Below are 17,140 nucleotides of genomic sequence, written 5' to 3'. Positions count from 1 at the left end.
CTTTCCTTGGCCATTTCAGTCATGTTTGCATGTGTGCATGTTTGTATTAAGCTCATTGGCTAAGTGCATCTTATAGATTATACTGAAAAGCTTCCAATTCAGGCCTTTCCAGAGAATAAACCTGAAACAATAATGTTGGAAACTATTTTCAGCTTTCACAGGCAGGGTATTGCAAAATCTAAGACTGATGAACTAAATGGTTGAATTATAAGAGAATAGGAGAAACAGGAGAATGATTTTGTGCAGCCAAAGTTAAAATTTAAGGTCAAACCACTGGTGCATGAAGAGAGATGTCACTGACAAGAGAAAAGGCATATTTTTCTGATTTGCTTTGAAGTCTAACTACAAGCCATGCATTAAATTAACAATATTATCATAAAAATGGGGGTGCTAATTCTGTCCGATGCTGAAATTTGAAAAATGATTTTACAGAAGCCTACGCCATGCATTAAATGAACATAGTATTAACTGGACTGATATTGTTAAATCAATTTAAATTCTTCCTGCAGCCTGTGTTTGTGCCAAGTTGAATAAAGAAGAGCACCATTTGTTAGTTCAACCCAGAACTTTCTGGTGCCCTGGTTTTAATTAGCAGAATTTTCTTTAGAACCGTTCTTCCAGTGCTTTGTCTGCTATGGGTTTGCTCTTTAAAGTAATCGATTCCGTATTAAGAGTATGAGGATGGTATTTTCTTTCAGTGCTCATTTGTTCTGTACTACTAATTATGTCCAGTTGTGTTTCAAATTACACAAGAATTCCTTCTAATGCAGAGGATCCCTGGGATGCCTGCACTGGTGAAAATATTGTGGGTTCATCTGCTTCATTACACAAATGCTACACATTTTCATTCAAAAGGTTATTTAATCAAAAGTGCACCCAATAAAACCATATAAATATTTAATGAAGTTCCAGCAATTCTACATCAGCTTCTTGCATTGCATGAGCATGCCAGCCTTGTAATTCTATGGTTCGGGGTGTGTGTGTGTGTGTGTGTGTGTGTGTGTGTGTACACGTGTGCGCGCGTGTGTATAACTTAGGATTCTCTAAAATGTACCCACTTACTTCGTTTACTTTTTATTTTTTGAAAGAGATGTTCTCTTTTTTGTTTGTTTTTTTTTTGTTGTTGTTGTTGTTCTGTGTCAATTTTTAACCCCCTAGGTTTGTGCCTCTTCTTTTCCCTCCATAATCTTCTCTATATCTTTGCTTTTCATCTCTTTGTTCTGATTATTTATTCTTTCAATAAATTCTACTGAGTGCTAAGAGTTAAGTATTAAGTACTAAGGCAGCCTTTGCAACTAAAGAAGGCAGTTTGTCCTTCCCTGTGGACCTTGAGGTTCGGTGTGTATGACTGCTGGGTATGGAGGCATCCAGGAAGCAGGTGTTCAGGGCAGAGTCGGGGCAGTGCCGTCTTTGAGGGGGCAGTGAGGGGAGCTAGGAGAGCCCAGAGCTGGGCAAGCTGGGACTCAGTGATGGCATCTTAGAAAAAAATGATGACTCAGGGAACAGTAAGGTGGGGGGGGAGGGGGGGAGTTCCTGTAGGAGGTGGGGCAGATGAAGAGAGTGCATAGGTGAGGAGGAAGTAGCTATTTGAAGGAGGTAGTCACTCCTCTCTCACTCTCAGGAAGTAGGGGCCTGAAGGGCTGGGTCTGGTGGGATCACCTGAAAGGAGCTTATTTTCTGGACACATTGGAGAGGGGGAGCTGAATGTGGGAGGTGGAGTTGGTGGCTGGGGTGGGGCTTGGGGGAGTTGATGATAAAAAGAATGGGGCTAGATTGAGAGAGACAGGCAAGACCCAAGCCACACGAAGAATTGGAACTCTCTCTGGAGGCAGCAGAGGACATGGAGGGTCAGCTGCAGGGTGATGTATAGGGACATTCCCCTGAAGTGTTTTCTTCTTAATTAGGTCTCCCCTCATCCTCTTTTTTAGGCAGTTGATGGTCTTCTTCTGTTAGGCCTAGAAGCTCCATTGCTTTCATCCTTAAGCCCAGCTTCTGGCATGAAGGAAGGTTGAGTTCTCAGTATCATCCAGAGCCCAGAGTCAGCTGGTTTTCACTCTTGGGCTCTAGGCTTCGATTTACATAAGCCAACATGTGACACGATCCTAGAGCAGTGCCAAAACTTATGTGAGCCTTGGTGAGCGAAATTCTTTGTTTTAGTTCCTTCTCCAGCACATTCTGGCCATTCATTTAATGAAGCCAAAACCTTGCCTTTCCTATTTCAGATCAGCATTAAATTTCCCATTGAGGAATTTGCTGTCTCTTTAAAATGGTAGAGGCAGGGAATGCTTACAGGGATTGTGCAGAAGGAAGGAAAAGGCAGATGGTGACATGTCCTCACTTTCAGAGCCCACAGTTGTGTGGTTGGTGTGGGAGAAGGGGAGGGGCACTTCCCGAGAGGAGAGAAGAGCGGGTGGTAGTCTAACCCCCTGAAGAAGACCATGGGTTTACTTCAAGCCTGGTTTTGTTTTTTGGATGGACCATGGCAGCAGCATAGATAAACACTTTTTTTTTTTTTTTAATAGTTTATTGTCAAATTAGTTTCCAAATAACACTCAGTGCTCATTCCCACAAGTGTCCTCCTCCATGCCCATCCCCCCCTCCCCCCACATCCATCAGTCCTCAGTTTTTGTCAGCATTCAAGAGTCTCTCATGGTTTGCCTCTCTCCCTTTCCCCCACCATTTCCGCCCTTCTTCTCCCCCTTGTTCCTCCGTCAAGTTCCTCCTAATCCTCCTATACGTGCAAACATATGATATTTGTCCTTCTCTGCCTGACTTATTTCGCTCAGCATAACACCCTCAAGGTCCATCCATGTTGCTACACATGGCCAGATTTCATTGTTTCTCATTGCCATGTAGTATTCCATGGTATAGATAAACCACATCTTCTTGATCCATTCATCTGTTGATGGACACTTAGGCTCTTTCCATGTTTTAGCTATTGTGGAGAGTGCTGCTATGAACATTGGGGTACATGTGCTCCTATGCCTCAGCATTTCTGTATCCCTTGGGTAAATTCCTAGCAGTGCTATTGCTGGGTCCTAGGGGAGTTCTATTGTTAGTTTCCTGAGGAACCTCCACACTGTTTTCCAGAGGGGCTGTACCAGTTTACATTCCCACCAACAGTGTAGGAGGGTGCCCGTTTCTCCACATCCTCGCCAGCATCTAGAGTTCTCTGATTTGCTCATTTTAGCCACTCTGACTGGCGTGAGGTGGTATCTCAGTGTGGTTTTGATTTGTATTTCCCTGATGAGGAGGGATGCTGAACATCGTTTCATGTGTCTGTTGGCCATCTGGATGTCCTCTTTGGAGAAGTGTCTGTTCATATCTTCTGCCCATTTCTTCACTGGGTTGTTTGTGTTTCGGGCGTGTAGTTTGATGAGTTCCTTATATATTCTGGATATTAACCCTTTAGATAAACACTTTTTATCATGAAAAGGAGAGACAACCATTGCCTTTGGATGTAATGAGTATATTCTTTCATGGATAAATGTAGGAAAAAGTGGTTCATGAGAACTCCACAATGATGTTCATGTGCAAATTAAGCCAGTGTTTTATGTCCCTGGCACCTAGCAGGTTAGTTCCTATTCAGTGAGCAAACAAAGGAGCAAAGGGCTCAGTGGCAGATGCCTTCCTGGTAGGGGCTTTGGCAGTAAGCTGGCTGCACTGTCTTGAGTTCATGTCTACCAGAGACCCTGAACACTGAGAGGGTTCAGAGTGTGACACGGAGCAGGATGGTGTGCAGCCACGCACCGCGGTGGTGTCTGTCTTGGCTATTTAGACAGTCACATGGGCCTATTGCTGCAGTAATCGTATCCAACAAATGCATCGTCCACGCTCTCCAGGGGATGTGGGAGCACATGACCCCTGTCCTCATCACCCCCTTCCTACTCAGCAAATGTTAGCTCCAGGTGGAGGCCACATTTGTTGGTCTTTCTCTCTAGGTAGCACACATGACACTCAGGTGTACATTTTCTTTCTTCCTTGTGCATGTGCATCCAGATGCCCTCTTCCTCTTTCTTATATGCTGAGTTCTGTGTTGACTCTTCACCCAGTTACCTAATTAGATCCTCATAGTAAGTTCATAGGGGAAATTCAGTTACAATTCCCATTTCCCCAATACAAACACTGAGACTGGGAGAGCTGAGAAGCCTTGGCCAAGGTCACCCAGCTGGTGTATGGCAGAGCCAGGATTTGAACTCAGGCCTGTCTGCCTCTGTTGCTTTAGCTCCACTTCTCTATGCTTGTGTGAATCAGACGAGGGGGGAGAAGGAAAGAAGGAAACAGACAGTGACCATGTGGCAGTCCTAGCTCTTTAAGGAGTGAAAATTCTTTGTCTGTCTTCTTATTGTGTAGTTGGTGAAACTTGAGTGCCTCTCTAGGGTTCATTCCTAGCAGTGGGAGGGTGCAAAAGCACATGGTGGAAGAGAATTCTGCCTGGTCAGTGATGATGGTGTGCACTGCATCATTTTCTTTTTTAGATTGATGATACCTGATTGTTTAAGTAGGGATGAAGGAGAGCTGTTTATCAGGCCATTGGATCTTAGGGCTGGAGGTGACCAGATCTTCAGTTGTGAATTGATTTGGCCATCCCACATCATTGTTTCACAAAGTAGAAATCTAGGGAACATCCACTGAACTGTAGAAACTGGAAGGTTTCCAAATGGAGAGCTACTGGGAGTGTGGAAGCATTTTCACATACAGGGCGTCCTTGGTGTTCCCCTAGGGAGAAGCAGTGGGTAGTGTGGTGAGCGTAGTGAGCATGCACAGCCGATGGGCCCCCTTGGCACAGCTGCCTGGTGTGCACCGTTGCCTCACATGGACGGCTGAGCCCAGCTCCCTTTGGTGATACAGACCAGATTGCTCAGCATAGCTTTATCCTGATGCAGTCAAGGGAAATTAGTCAACTGCAAGCTTGGATGATGCCACTAACAAGCTGGCAGGGGTTCAGAAGACCAGATTCTTCTGCTGTGGCCACGGCTCACACAGTGATGGCGAGCATGGTTTTGATTACTGCACACGTTCCTCCCTGATGAGGGCAAGAACATCTTGGTCTTCTTTACTTTCAAGCCCCCTCTGCAGTTCTGCAGTCCCCCACGTGTATGAGCCTTTACACCAGCCAAGCTGTTTCAGGTCCGTTGCCTCATTGGATCCTCACAGGAATCCCTGGAGGGTAGACAGAAGATGAATTAGCACCTTCTTATGCATACGAATCTGGGACCCGAGGTTCAGTGACTTTCCTGAGGCCACACAGGGAGCACATGGCAGAGACAGGATGTAGACTCAAGTGTCCTGACTCTCACCTCAGAGTATACAACCCTGGGAATCAATGTGGATGATGTGTACAGGCAGAATGTAGAGGAAGTTTAAATTTTACCTGGAAAATGCCCCTAGGAAGCTTGGGACTACAAGGTACAGGACACCTGAGCATATAGGCGTCTCATAATCTCATGGAAGAGGCGGGGAGCAGGGCTGCTGCAAGTTTGGTATGACGCTTCAGCAGTGTCATCAAGGACCCACAATGGCTCCATCTTTCTAAGCTTTGCTCTCCATTCTTAATCTTGTCACCTCATTGTTGCAAAATGGCTGCTGCAACCCCACAATGGCATCCCAAGTGGGAAGGAAGGTAAGAAGGAAGACATTGGGTAGAGGAGAGTTTTCCTATAATGGCAGGAAGAAAAACTCATTGAAACTGCCCAGAAAATGACCCCTTATGTTTTGTTGGCTGGGAATGAATCACGGGACCACCTCTAGCTTTAAGACAGGCTGGGAAAGCATGCATCCAGCAGAGGGGCGTGGGATAGCTGTGATTGGCTAAGACTGGCTATGCTTCAGGCTTTAGGAATGGGCATCTTGTCACCCTCAACTAACTTAGCAAGGAAGGCAGAGGACAGGGCAATGGCTACTTTTTTCAGCAGCTGCCCCCGTTACTCCATATGGAGTGAGAACATTAGAGAAGCTCTTCTTCAGGTTGGACTGTGAATTGCTTCCTGGATCCTTAGATGATCCATTTGTTGAATGAAAGTCATGCTCCCATTTGTCTATGGCTAATTTCAGAATTGCATAAATGTGTTTTTTTTTTTTCCCTCCATGCCGTCTCAGAGGAGATCTAAGCTCTACGACCATTGAGTGATAATTTTTCAAATGCTTTTCTGTGACTAAGAACCAAGATGAAAGAGGGAGCAAAAGTCAGACTGATAGAAAACACAGAGGCTTGGGGGCCAGAAAAGATAAATTAGTGGCTTTGAGGTCCTTAAGTGAGTGGCTGTGAGGTCAGACTACTTGGGTTTGAATTAGGACTCCACCCCTTGTATACTCCCCAGGGACTTTGGGCAAGTTGGCCATCCTAGCTGTGCCCCGGTTTCCCCATCTGTAAAGGGAGAGTGATTGGAAGGGCTTACCACATGAGATTGAGGTGTGTCATGAATGTAGCCTATGCCGGGATGAAATGAGGGGTCAGTAACAGTGAATTGCTCCTATCAGTATTATCACTGCTTCTGCTTGCGCTTAGCAAGCACCTCGGCACTGAAACAGGATGATCTCGGTCACTGTTGTAGCAACTGTACGTCCAGTCCTCTTCAGTCTGGCCCTGTGGCATGTCCAGGGCAGTGGGCCCAAGGTCATCTTTTTATTTCCCTCACTTCCCTGTGCATAGCCCTCCATGGTCCTCACTGTCCATACATGTAAAGTCCAAACCCCTCAGGCAGACTTCACTTGAGAGCTGGGCCTTTGACAGGTGGTTCTGGTTGCCTTCCTCTGGAGCTCTGGGCTGGGTTTTTGGTTACTGAAATGGAAATGTGATGACACTCATTTGAACACATTGTTCTTGGGCACCTACTGTGGTGACCACAGATACCATGTGTGGGTCCACCCCTGTGGTTGTCACTGGGGGGTGTACTGAGGAACTGGGTATGGACCCTGACAGTGTAACCCCACCTGTGGTGAGGGATCCAGGCACCAGACTGTTAGGACTTTGTGAGTTTGTGGGAGAGGAGCCTCACCTACACCACAGGCTGCTTCCCAGAGGCGGCAGAAATGAGTTTATCCAGAGGATGAATGGGAGTCAGCTGGGAGATGCCAGAGCAAGGCTCTAGGCAGAGAGCCCTGCATGGGAAGAGAAGATGGGCTATCTCAGAGGACAGGAAGGAATTTAGGGCTGGCCAGTGCCAAGTTTCTAGGGAGGACTAATGAATGAATGAAGTTAGAAAGGTCAAAAGAGCCAAGTGTCCAGAGCCCTACCACACCCCGGGAAGGCTGATTTTCAGAGCAGTGGAAAGTGTGAATGGGGTTGGCAGGATGCAACACGATCTGATTTGTGTTTTAGAAGGACCCAGCCTAACCACAGGGCAGAGAATCATGCTTGATGAACGAAGTGAAGATAAGAGCACTCAAATTTCCATTCCCTGGTTGTGAGTTTGGACAAAAACAAATGGCCATATTCTGGGACAAAAGTAATGGGAAGGTTAGCCTTGGCCTGTGTGGAAGGTGGTCTCACTGCTCATGAACAGTGCTCTGACCAATACCCACAGAGCTTCCCAGAGTGACCTGGGAATACCAAGGCCCTCTCCTTTCCTCCATTCTGTTGCCACTCATGTGTGACCCACACATGGGTCCTTTAGCTCCATAAAACCAAAGATGGGAGCTGAAGTGATATCCACTCTAGCCCGGGGTGCTCCTTAGATCCCACCTGGATCATGCACTGTCAGCCTTGACCACAGAGCCCCAGTGTTTGGAGCCACTCCTGAAGGACTGTCAGTTAACTGCATACACCCTGAACACTGCCATATATCAGCACATGCTCTAGAACTTTCTCCCTCAAACAATAAAAGAATATTTGGCACCTAAGCTCAATTTTATATAGGGGCACCGATTGAGAAAGTCACCTTTATGAATGAATTGAGCCTCTAGTTATGTTGCTTTTTTGTTTGTTGACATGTATCCTTAAATCATTTGGTACCACTCAAATGATTAATTGTGTTCTCTTGGCTATTTCATCTCTTTGCAGTATAATGAGGAGCTTCACTACGTGGAACCTTGCCTGAATGGGACGCTGGTGCAAGCTGACAGGACAAACAAGGAGGTAGGTCTGCAGCTGGGCAGGTGCAGCAGGGGTCACGGCGCCGCCTCGTCTCCCTCACAGTGGTCGCTGACAGTAATCTGTTCTAATTTTTAGGAACTCATTAAATACATTGCCTTTTCTTGGGGGCCTTGGAACCCCAATACGTAGAACATTTATGAAAAGGCACAAATAAAATCATGGCAATAAAAAAATTACATTGAGTTCAGATACCATTGAAAGAATATAGCTTTTGCTGGGATTTCAAAGAAAATTGAACCACTTGTTAAATCTGTTGTTGCTCTTACTACAGTTGATTAAATAATCACTGGGGCATCCATGGGGGTAACTTGCCTCCCAGGTTAGAAGGGAAGCTTTATGAGGACAGGACTGATGTCTGCTCACTGCTGTATGTTTCAGTGCTCTGAGCATTGGAATAAATGAAAGACATGTTAAAGGAGGACTTAGGAAATGGGGTGAAAGTTTCTCTTCCCATTGAGGCATTCTAGGAAACTGCCCAGAATAGATTTCTATAAAATAAATCCTTTTCCCCCTTAGCCATCTTTATATTTATGAGGACAAACCACTATAGCTACTACCATAGCACCCTCTGCAGGGACGGGTGACAATTTAGGTCAAAGGTGTAGCTGTGGCTGCAACAATATCACACCTCCTGGGATGCACAGCTGCCATTACTCATGACGTTTTGTTGTGTCTGCCATGAAGGGCTGCCCCTCTCCTGGAAAGCAGATTCCCATGGTGTGGCTCAGAGCACTGCCAGGATAGGTTTCTCTGAGGCACTGGGCCTGTGCTGGGGAGACCCCTCCTGGCTTAAGTGGGCAGTGAGTGGCATTGGTACCATCTCAGGTGCAGGTGATAGAAGCATTTGGTTGGAGATTTCTGAGGGAGTGAACAACAGAGGATTAGGAGAGATTCATTCCAGCTAGAACACAGAGTAAGAACAAAAAATTATACCAGAATTAATATCCAGGCTACAATTTGAGGGGCACGAAAAACTGTAATAAGCTTTATGTTTGGAGGGTGGAAGAAGTACATTGTAGCTCAAAGAGCAGGCATATCTAGGGCACGTTTGTTCATGGTCATTTTGTAGGGAAGGAATGACTTAAACCTACAGCCAAATTTTCCTAGGGACATTCTCCTTGTTGACCATTGCCTGGGTCTATATTCTACCCTATTCCCAATATTATAGCATTGAAATATCCTCCAGAGCCTCAGGTAGGTGTCCAGTGATGGTGCCTGCAACATTAAATAGAAAAGATGCTTGGGGCGCCTGAGTGGCTCAGTCAGTTGAATGTCCAGCTCTTGTTTTCGGCTCAGGTCATGATCCCAGAGTAGTGGGATCAAGCCTGCATCGGGCTCCATGCTGTTTGGAGCCTGCTCAAGATTCTTTCTCTCTCCCTCTGCTCCCCCTTCTCTAAAATAAATAAAATGAAAAAAAATTTTAGAAAAGATGCCAAAAATGGTCAAGGCCTCCCTTCAGATTGCTTCCCAAATAAGGAGCAGTATGATATCTGGATATATGAAGTCTTATGAAAGAAAAAAAAAATGTTAGAGAAATCAGGCTAATCATTTATTTAAAATTGCCTTTGGAAATGTATGGATATTAAAGGTTGGAACTGTGTTGAATATGAAAATTTACCTAGACATCTGATTCTGCCAATGTGGAATAGCCACATTCCAATCAGATTCTCCCCTTACAACTAAAAAACCCTGGATGTAACCCAGGGTTACGAAGTATAGGAAGGCTCTGTAAGGTGAAAAAGGAAGATGAGCTTCCTGGACGTAAAGGCTTGAGCTGATTTCCCTGGGTTTCCTTGTTGATTGCCACCATATGTGTGCATGGAGCACTCCAGGAGCCTCCCTTTTGTACCTACAATAGGTAGAGACCAAAAATAATAATAATAATAATAAAAGAATCCAAGAAAAGCCTGTTCCTTCTAGCCTAACAACTAGGAAAGAAGTAGCCTCACAACAGAAAACCTTGACAATACCTTTCCTACTCCAGACAAACACCAGTGGAACAACCGTAGACCAACTCTCCACCGTTTCAGCAGGGCTCGATGAGAAACTGACCTTCCACCTCACCCACATCCACTTGGCCCTTGGGCTACACCTCAACACACAGACTGGCTGCTAGGAAAAAGATGATATAGCATCCAGATTCTTGTAATAAAAAACCTAAAATTCCCAGAAAGCAATAGAAAACCCCTTGTCATTCCCCAAACCAGGAAAATCACAACACAAATGAGAAGAGACAATCAACAGAAGCCAATATTGACATGAATCAGATGTTGAAATTATAAAATTGTTTCAACAAGCAATTAGGAATTCTCTTGAAACAAATGGGAAAAAAATACAAAATCTCAGCAAAGAAAGAGAAGTTATTAAACAGGACCAAATGGAAATTATAGAACTGAAAAATACAGGCACCAAAATAGAAAGCTCACTGGACCAGCTCAATAGTAGAGTGGAGATGACAGAAGATAAAATCAGTAAACTTCAGGACAATCAATAGAAATTACCCAATTTGAACAGCCGAGAGAAAATAAACTGGAAGAAAATGAACAGAGTCTCAGGGGTGCCTCAGCACGTGTGGGGTGGTAACAGAAGAGCCAACATTCATAGCACATCAGTCCTAGGAGAGCAGAGGGAGAGTAGCACTAGATACTTTGGCTGCAAACCTCCTAGAATGAGTGAAAGACATAAACAGACCTATTCAAGAGGCTGAGTAGATTCCAAATAGGATAAACCCAAGTCACTCCATGACAGGGCACGTCATAAATATAATTAGACCAAGGGAAAAGAAATAACTTGATAGCCACAAGAAAAGGGACACATTGCTTAGATTACCTATTTGTATGACAGCTGACTTCTCATATGAAATCATGGAAGCCAGAAGGAAGTGGCATGGTATCTTTTAAGTATTCAACAAAAACAATGATCAATCCAGGATTCTGTATTCAGTGAAAATGTCTTTTATGAATGAAGGGAAATAAAGACATATTCAAGTGAAAGAAAACTATGAAATACCAGCAAACCTACCCAGAAAAAAATGGCTAGAAAAGTTACCTTAATTGAAGGGAAATAACAGAACGAGGCTTGAATCTTCAAAAAAGGACAGAATATTGGAATGGGTAAAAGTAGGAATAAGTATAAAAGTATAAGTATAAAAGTAGGAATAAGTAGGAACAGAGTATCCTAATTATCAAGAGATAATATTAAGTCATATTTAATAATTGAAGCCGAAATTATAGCATCATCTGATGTAGAGGCTGCTGTTCCTGAGGAAACACTTAAGCCAATTTTATTTTAAAAGTATGGGGGGTAAAAGGACCTAATTAGAAATAAGATTTCTACATCTTGCTAGAAGTGATAAATGCTGATACCAATAGACGGTGATACATTACATATTTATATTACAGCACCCAGAGCCATTAAGAAAACAATGAAAAGAGGTATACATGTATCCCCCACTTTTTGAAGGTTCACTTTACATCATTTTGCTTTTATAAAAGACCTACATTGACACCCATTTTTGCTAACTGAAAGACATCCAAAGAGGATTTTCACTTTTATGAAAAAAGACAAAAAGCAAAAATAGCACCCAGCACTTGTTTTGCTGTGAGTTATTACAGAGGCCAGGTGCACCCTGAACAGTGAGAACAGCCCTGCCAAGCTCTTTTCCCCAGGAATCACACTGCAGCTTAGCATGAAGCCTCCAGCACTTTGAACTGTGTCTGTGAGCATCTGTGCTTTATCTCCATTTACTCTGTGCGTCCCTTAGCGATGTGTCTTAAGGTATCAGAAAAAACTAAGAGATTGTTTATGGGTCTGGGAACACTCAAAAAAATTTTCCATATAAATTATTGGTAATTTCTCTTTTTCTTTACACCATTTCAGCTTATGACAAGTTTCATAGGAATGTTCTACTTTTGGATAGAAAGGGAAATGTACTTAAAAAGCAACTCCTAGGAATGTAAAAAATAAGACACAACAGAAAAAGGATGAATTGACAGACTTAAGCCCTGCCATATCACTAATTATCTTAAATGTAAATGGTCTGAGCACACCGATTAAAAGACAGAGATTGGCAAGTGGATTAAAACAGAAGGTCTAATCATATGCAGAGTACTAGAATTAAGCTTGAAATACAGCGACATAGATATGTTGAAAGTATGTCTGTGTTGAAAGGATGGGGAAAGACATACCATGCGAATATTAATTAAAAAAAAAGAAATGGTTCTATCAAAATCAGATAGAGCCATCTTCAAAACAAAGAAAATTACTATTAGTAGACACCAAGAAGAACATACATAATAATAAAAGAACCAATCCACCAGGAAGACATAACAATGCTAAATGTGTTTGGACCAGACTACGGAGTTTAAGAATACATGAAGCAAAAACTAATAGAACTGAGAGTAGAAATAGATAAACCTACAATTATAGTTGGGGACCTGTACACTTCACAGTCAGTAACTAATAGACTACTGCAAACAAAGTCAGCAAGGATATAGAAGAACTGAATAACTGATAAGATCTAAATAACATTTATAGAACACTCTATCCAGCAACAGCAGAATACACATTCTTTTCAGGCACTCATGGAACGTTCACCAAGAAAACACATTCAGGGTCAAAATACAAGCCTTAATAAGTTTAACAGGGTTGAAGTCATATAGAGCATGGTTTCTGTTGGTAATAGAACCAAGCTAGAAATCAATAGCAGAAAGATGACAGAAAAATCTCCAAACACTTAGAAATTAAGTATACTACTAAATAATCCATGGGCCAAGTAGAGGTCTTGAAGGAAATTTAAAAAATATAAAACCAAATGAAAATGAAAAGACAATGTATCAAAATATGTGGCACAAAGCAATCAAGGGATGAGATGGAAAGTTATAGCACTATATCCTTATATTAAAGAGAGGAAAGCCTCAAATTAATAACCTAACTTCATACCACTAGAAATTAGAAAAAGGGACCAAACTAAACCCATAACAAACAGAAGGAAGGAAATAATAAAGAGCAAAAACCAGTTAAATGGAAACAGTAAAACCACAGAGACAAATCAATGCCACCAAAATCCAGTTCTTCAAAAGAAAAAAAATTAATCTCTAGAAAGACTGACATAAATAAAAGGAGGGAAGTCACAAATCACCAACATTAGGCATAAAATGGGGAATATCACTACAGAGCTGCAGTCATTAAAAGGTTAATAAGGGAAGATTACAAACAACTTTACACTCATGATTTTGACAACTTAGAAGAAATGAACCAAATCCTTAAAACTAAAAGCTACTAACATCCAACCAAGATGTAATAAATAATCTGAATAATCCTATAAACTATTAAATAAATTTAATTCATAATTTAAAAGTTCCAAAGAGAAATCTCAGGTCCTAGACCATTTCACTGGAAAACTCTACTAAACATTTTAAAGAATTACTATGAATTTTACAGAATCTCCTCCAGAAAATAGAAGAGGAGGGAAATCCCCCCAGCTAATTTTATGAGGCTAGTATTTCTCTGATAAACCAGACAAAAATGATACAGAAAAAGAAACCTATAGTTACCTTCCAGGGGAGACACCATGATGAGAAAAAGAAACCTATCTACCATAACCCTCATGAACTTAACAGCAAGAGTCCTCAACATTTTAGCACATCAAATCCAACTATATATATCTATACCTATAGAATAATATACCACCACCAAGTAGAATTAATTCTAGATATTCAAGGCTGGCTTGACCTCAGTGTTAATCAATGTAATTCACCATATAAACAGGCTAAAGATGGAAAATCATATGATCATAGCAATGGACTCAGAAAAAGCCTTTGATAAAATCCAACACACATTCATGGTTAAAAAACAAAACAACACAAAACAAAAATCTCTCATCAAAATAGGAACAGAGGTAACTTCCTCCAATTGGATAGAACATCTATAAAAACCTATAGCTCATACCAGACTTAGCAGTAAAGGTTTGAAAGCCTTTTCTCTTGCAGTTGGTAACATGTAAGCATGTCTACACTCACCATCTTTCTCAACATAGGGTTGTAAGTTCTAGCCAGTACAATAAAACTAGGAAAAGAAAAAAACAAAACAAAACAGGATACAGTTCTGAAAAGAAGAAATTAAACTCCCTGTTTTCATATGACATGGTTGTATATGGAGAAAATTCCGTACACTTTTCCAGAAAGACAAAACCTGAATTAATAAATGAGTTAGGCAGAGTTACATATACAAGATCAAGACCCAAAAACCAATCCCATTCCTATATTCTAACAATAAACATATGGAAACTGAAATTTAGAAACCAATGCCATTTACAATTCTTCCAAAGAAGTAAACTTTAAAAAGCAAACAAACAAACAAACATGTACAGGTTCTGTGTGATGAAAATTACAAAATGATCATGAAAGAAATCAAAGAAGGTCTAATTAAATAATGGAAAGACTTACCATGTTCATGAATAGAAGGACTCAATATAGTAAAAACGTTAGGTCTTTTCTAATTGATCTGTAAGTTGAATGCAATTGCTGTCAATTCCAGCAAGGTTTTTGTAGACATAGACAAGGGTATTTTAAATTTTACATATGCACAGGACCTCAAATTGTAAAACCCTCATGAAAAGAACAAAAGTAGAAAGAATCAATTTACCCTATATTGAGGCCTATTATATAGTTACAACAATCATGACAGTGTGGTGTTGATGAAGGAGTAAGCCTATAGATCAGTGGAATAGAAGAAAGAACACAGAAATATATCCACACAAATATGCCCAATTGATTTCTGACAATGGTGCAAAAACAATTGAGTGGCAAAAGAATACCCTTTTCAATAAGTAGTGCTGGAGCAGTTGAATATCCATAAACAAAAAATGTATAAATAGAAAACAAACAAAAAAACTTAACCTTGATCCAAACCTCCCCGCTTTAACAAAATTTAACTACAATAGATCAAAGACTTAACTGTAAAGTGAACGATTTTGACACTGTTTAAAAAACATAGGAGAAAATCTTTAGAACCTCTTGATAGCAAAAGTACAATCCATAAAAGAAAAGTTTGGTAAAATAGATCTCTCTCATTAAAATTAGAAGAAAAAAAAAAAAACCTTTTGCTATGCGAAAGACCCTGATGAAAGGATAAATGTGGCTTGTAAATATCTTCTTTCCAGTTGTATTTGCAAGCCACATATCTAATAAAGAACAAGTATATAGAGAATATATAAATAACTCAAAGTCAACAGTAAGAGAAACAATCCGATTAGAAAATGGTCAAAAGACATGAAGAGACATTTTACTGAAGAGGGTAGACAGATGGCAAGTAAGTACATGCAAATATATTCAAAACAATTAGCTGGAGAAATGCAGATTAAAACCCCAGTGAGACATCACTACACACCTATCAGAATGGCTAGAATAAAAAAAAAAATTTTTTAATTTAAAAAATTAAAAAATGGGAGCACCTGGGTGGCTTAGTTGGTTAAGCATCCGACTTTGGCTCAGGTCATGATCTCAAAGTTCATGGGTTCTAGCCCCGCGTCGAGCTCTGTGCTGACAGCTCAGAGCCTGGAGTCTGTCTTCGGATTCTGTATCTCCCTCTCTCTCTGACCCTCCCCTGCTCACGCTGTCTCTCTCTCTCTCTCTCAAAAACAAACAAAAAATAACAACAACAAAAAAAACCATTAAAAAATAAAAACCACAAAAAGTCAGGATGTGGAAAAACTGGGCTGATGGTAATGTAAAATAGTATAGCCGTTCTCAGGGTACGTTGGTGGCTCAGTAGGGTGAGCATCTGACTCTTGATTACCGCTCAGGTCATTATCTTACAGTTTCTGAATTCGAGCCCTGCATCAGGCTCTGCACTGACAGCAGGGAGCCTGCTTGGGTTCTCTGTCTCCCTCTCTCTGTGTCTCTGTCTCTCTCTCAAAACAAATAAACAAACATTTAAAACAAAAAATGGCATAGCCATTCTGGAAAACATTTGACAGATTCTCATAAAAACTATACATGCAATTATTTTGTGTTCCAGCAATCACACTCTTGGGCATTTATCTTGGACAAATGAAAACTTATATTCATGCAAAAACCTGTGTGCAAGAAATCATAGCAGCTTTTTTTCTTAATATCTCCAAACTGGAAACAACCCAGATATCCTTCAGGAGGTGAATGGTTAAACAAACTAATATATCCATGCCACAGAACACAGAACAGTATTTGGCAGTGAGAGAGAGAGAGAGAGAGAGAGAATGAGAACGAGTAATGTACACAGTACCTTGTGGATCTATAATTACCTTAAAATGAAAGCTTAATTTAAAAATAACCTACAATATCTGAGGAGATATTTAAAAGGGGCTTTATCAAATCAGCATGAATCCATTGTGTTAGGTTGCTTTATTTATCTTTTAAAAAGGACTGATTTTCTGGTAGCAAGAGGTTTCAATGTTTTTATCTTCTGGGCTTTTTTACTTGGAGAAAATATCAGAAGACAAAGCATTTATTTCATTGAAATATTGGGATATTTTAAAATAAAGGTGTCCTCCTTTGGCGAATTTGAACCAATTTCCATTTTTACCATCAAACTGATGTTAGGCCGTTGTGCATTCAAGACTCGGTGTCATGTGATAAAGACTATCAAATTCATATAAAGCACAATGAGAATTTGCATCAGTTCATCTAACTGCAGTGTCCTGGGGTGGAAAGCGTATATACCCATTGCACCTTAAACATGATGTCAGGAGTCACACCCGCCTCCCTGGCTGCCTCCCCTGTGTCTTCTGTGGACTCTGATGGATTCTGTTAGGCCTGATGCCCATTCTGGATCCATAATTGCATCTGCAGAGCATGGAGCAGCCCAGTCAGCAGCCTGGTCCAGGCCTGTGTAACTGTAGCTAGAAGGCAGGCCTTTGTTGGACAGATCTGCTTAGTGTTCCAGAAGGAAAAGACTGGGGTAACCAGGCCAGTACCTGTGAGCTGCATGCTCAGTAGAAGCATGCATACATATGTGAATGAATGAATGAATAGATGAGCCACTGGGAGAGGATTCTCACTGAAAATC

General features: G+C 41.4%; 1 protein-coding gene across 2 annotated transcripts in view; it reads left to right on the top strand.

Moving 5' to 3' along the window:
• CACNA2D3 (calcium voltage-gated channel auxiliary subunit alpha2delta 3) overlaps positions 1-17,140 on the top strand; it is a 771,963-nt gene that overhangs the window by 218,412 nt on the left and 536,411 nt on the right. For both annotated transcript variants that reach the window (XM_077776662.1, XM_077776663.1), the window contains exon 7: positions 8,003-8,077. In XM_077776662.1, the coding sequence (XP_077632788.1) occupies positions 8,003-8,077 (75 nt within the window). The remainder of the gene's footprint in view (positions 1-8,002; positions 8,078-17,140) is intronic.

The sequence above is a fragment of the Crocuta crocuta genome, unplaced genomic scaffold, assembly GCF_008692635.1.
Source record: "Crocuta crocuta isolate KB4526 unplaced genomic scaffold, BGI_CrCroc_1.0 scaffold87, whole genome shotgun sequence".
Lineage (NCBI taxonomy): Eukaryota > Metazoa > Chordata > Mammalia > Carnivora > Hyaenidae > Crocuta > Crocuta crocuta.
This window is presented reverse-complemented; position numbering and strand designations above follow the sequence as displayed.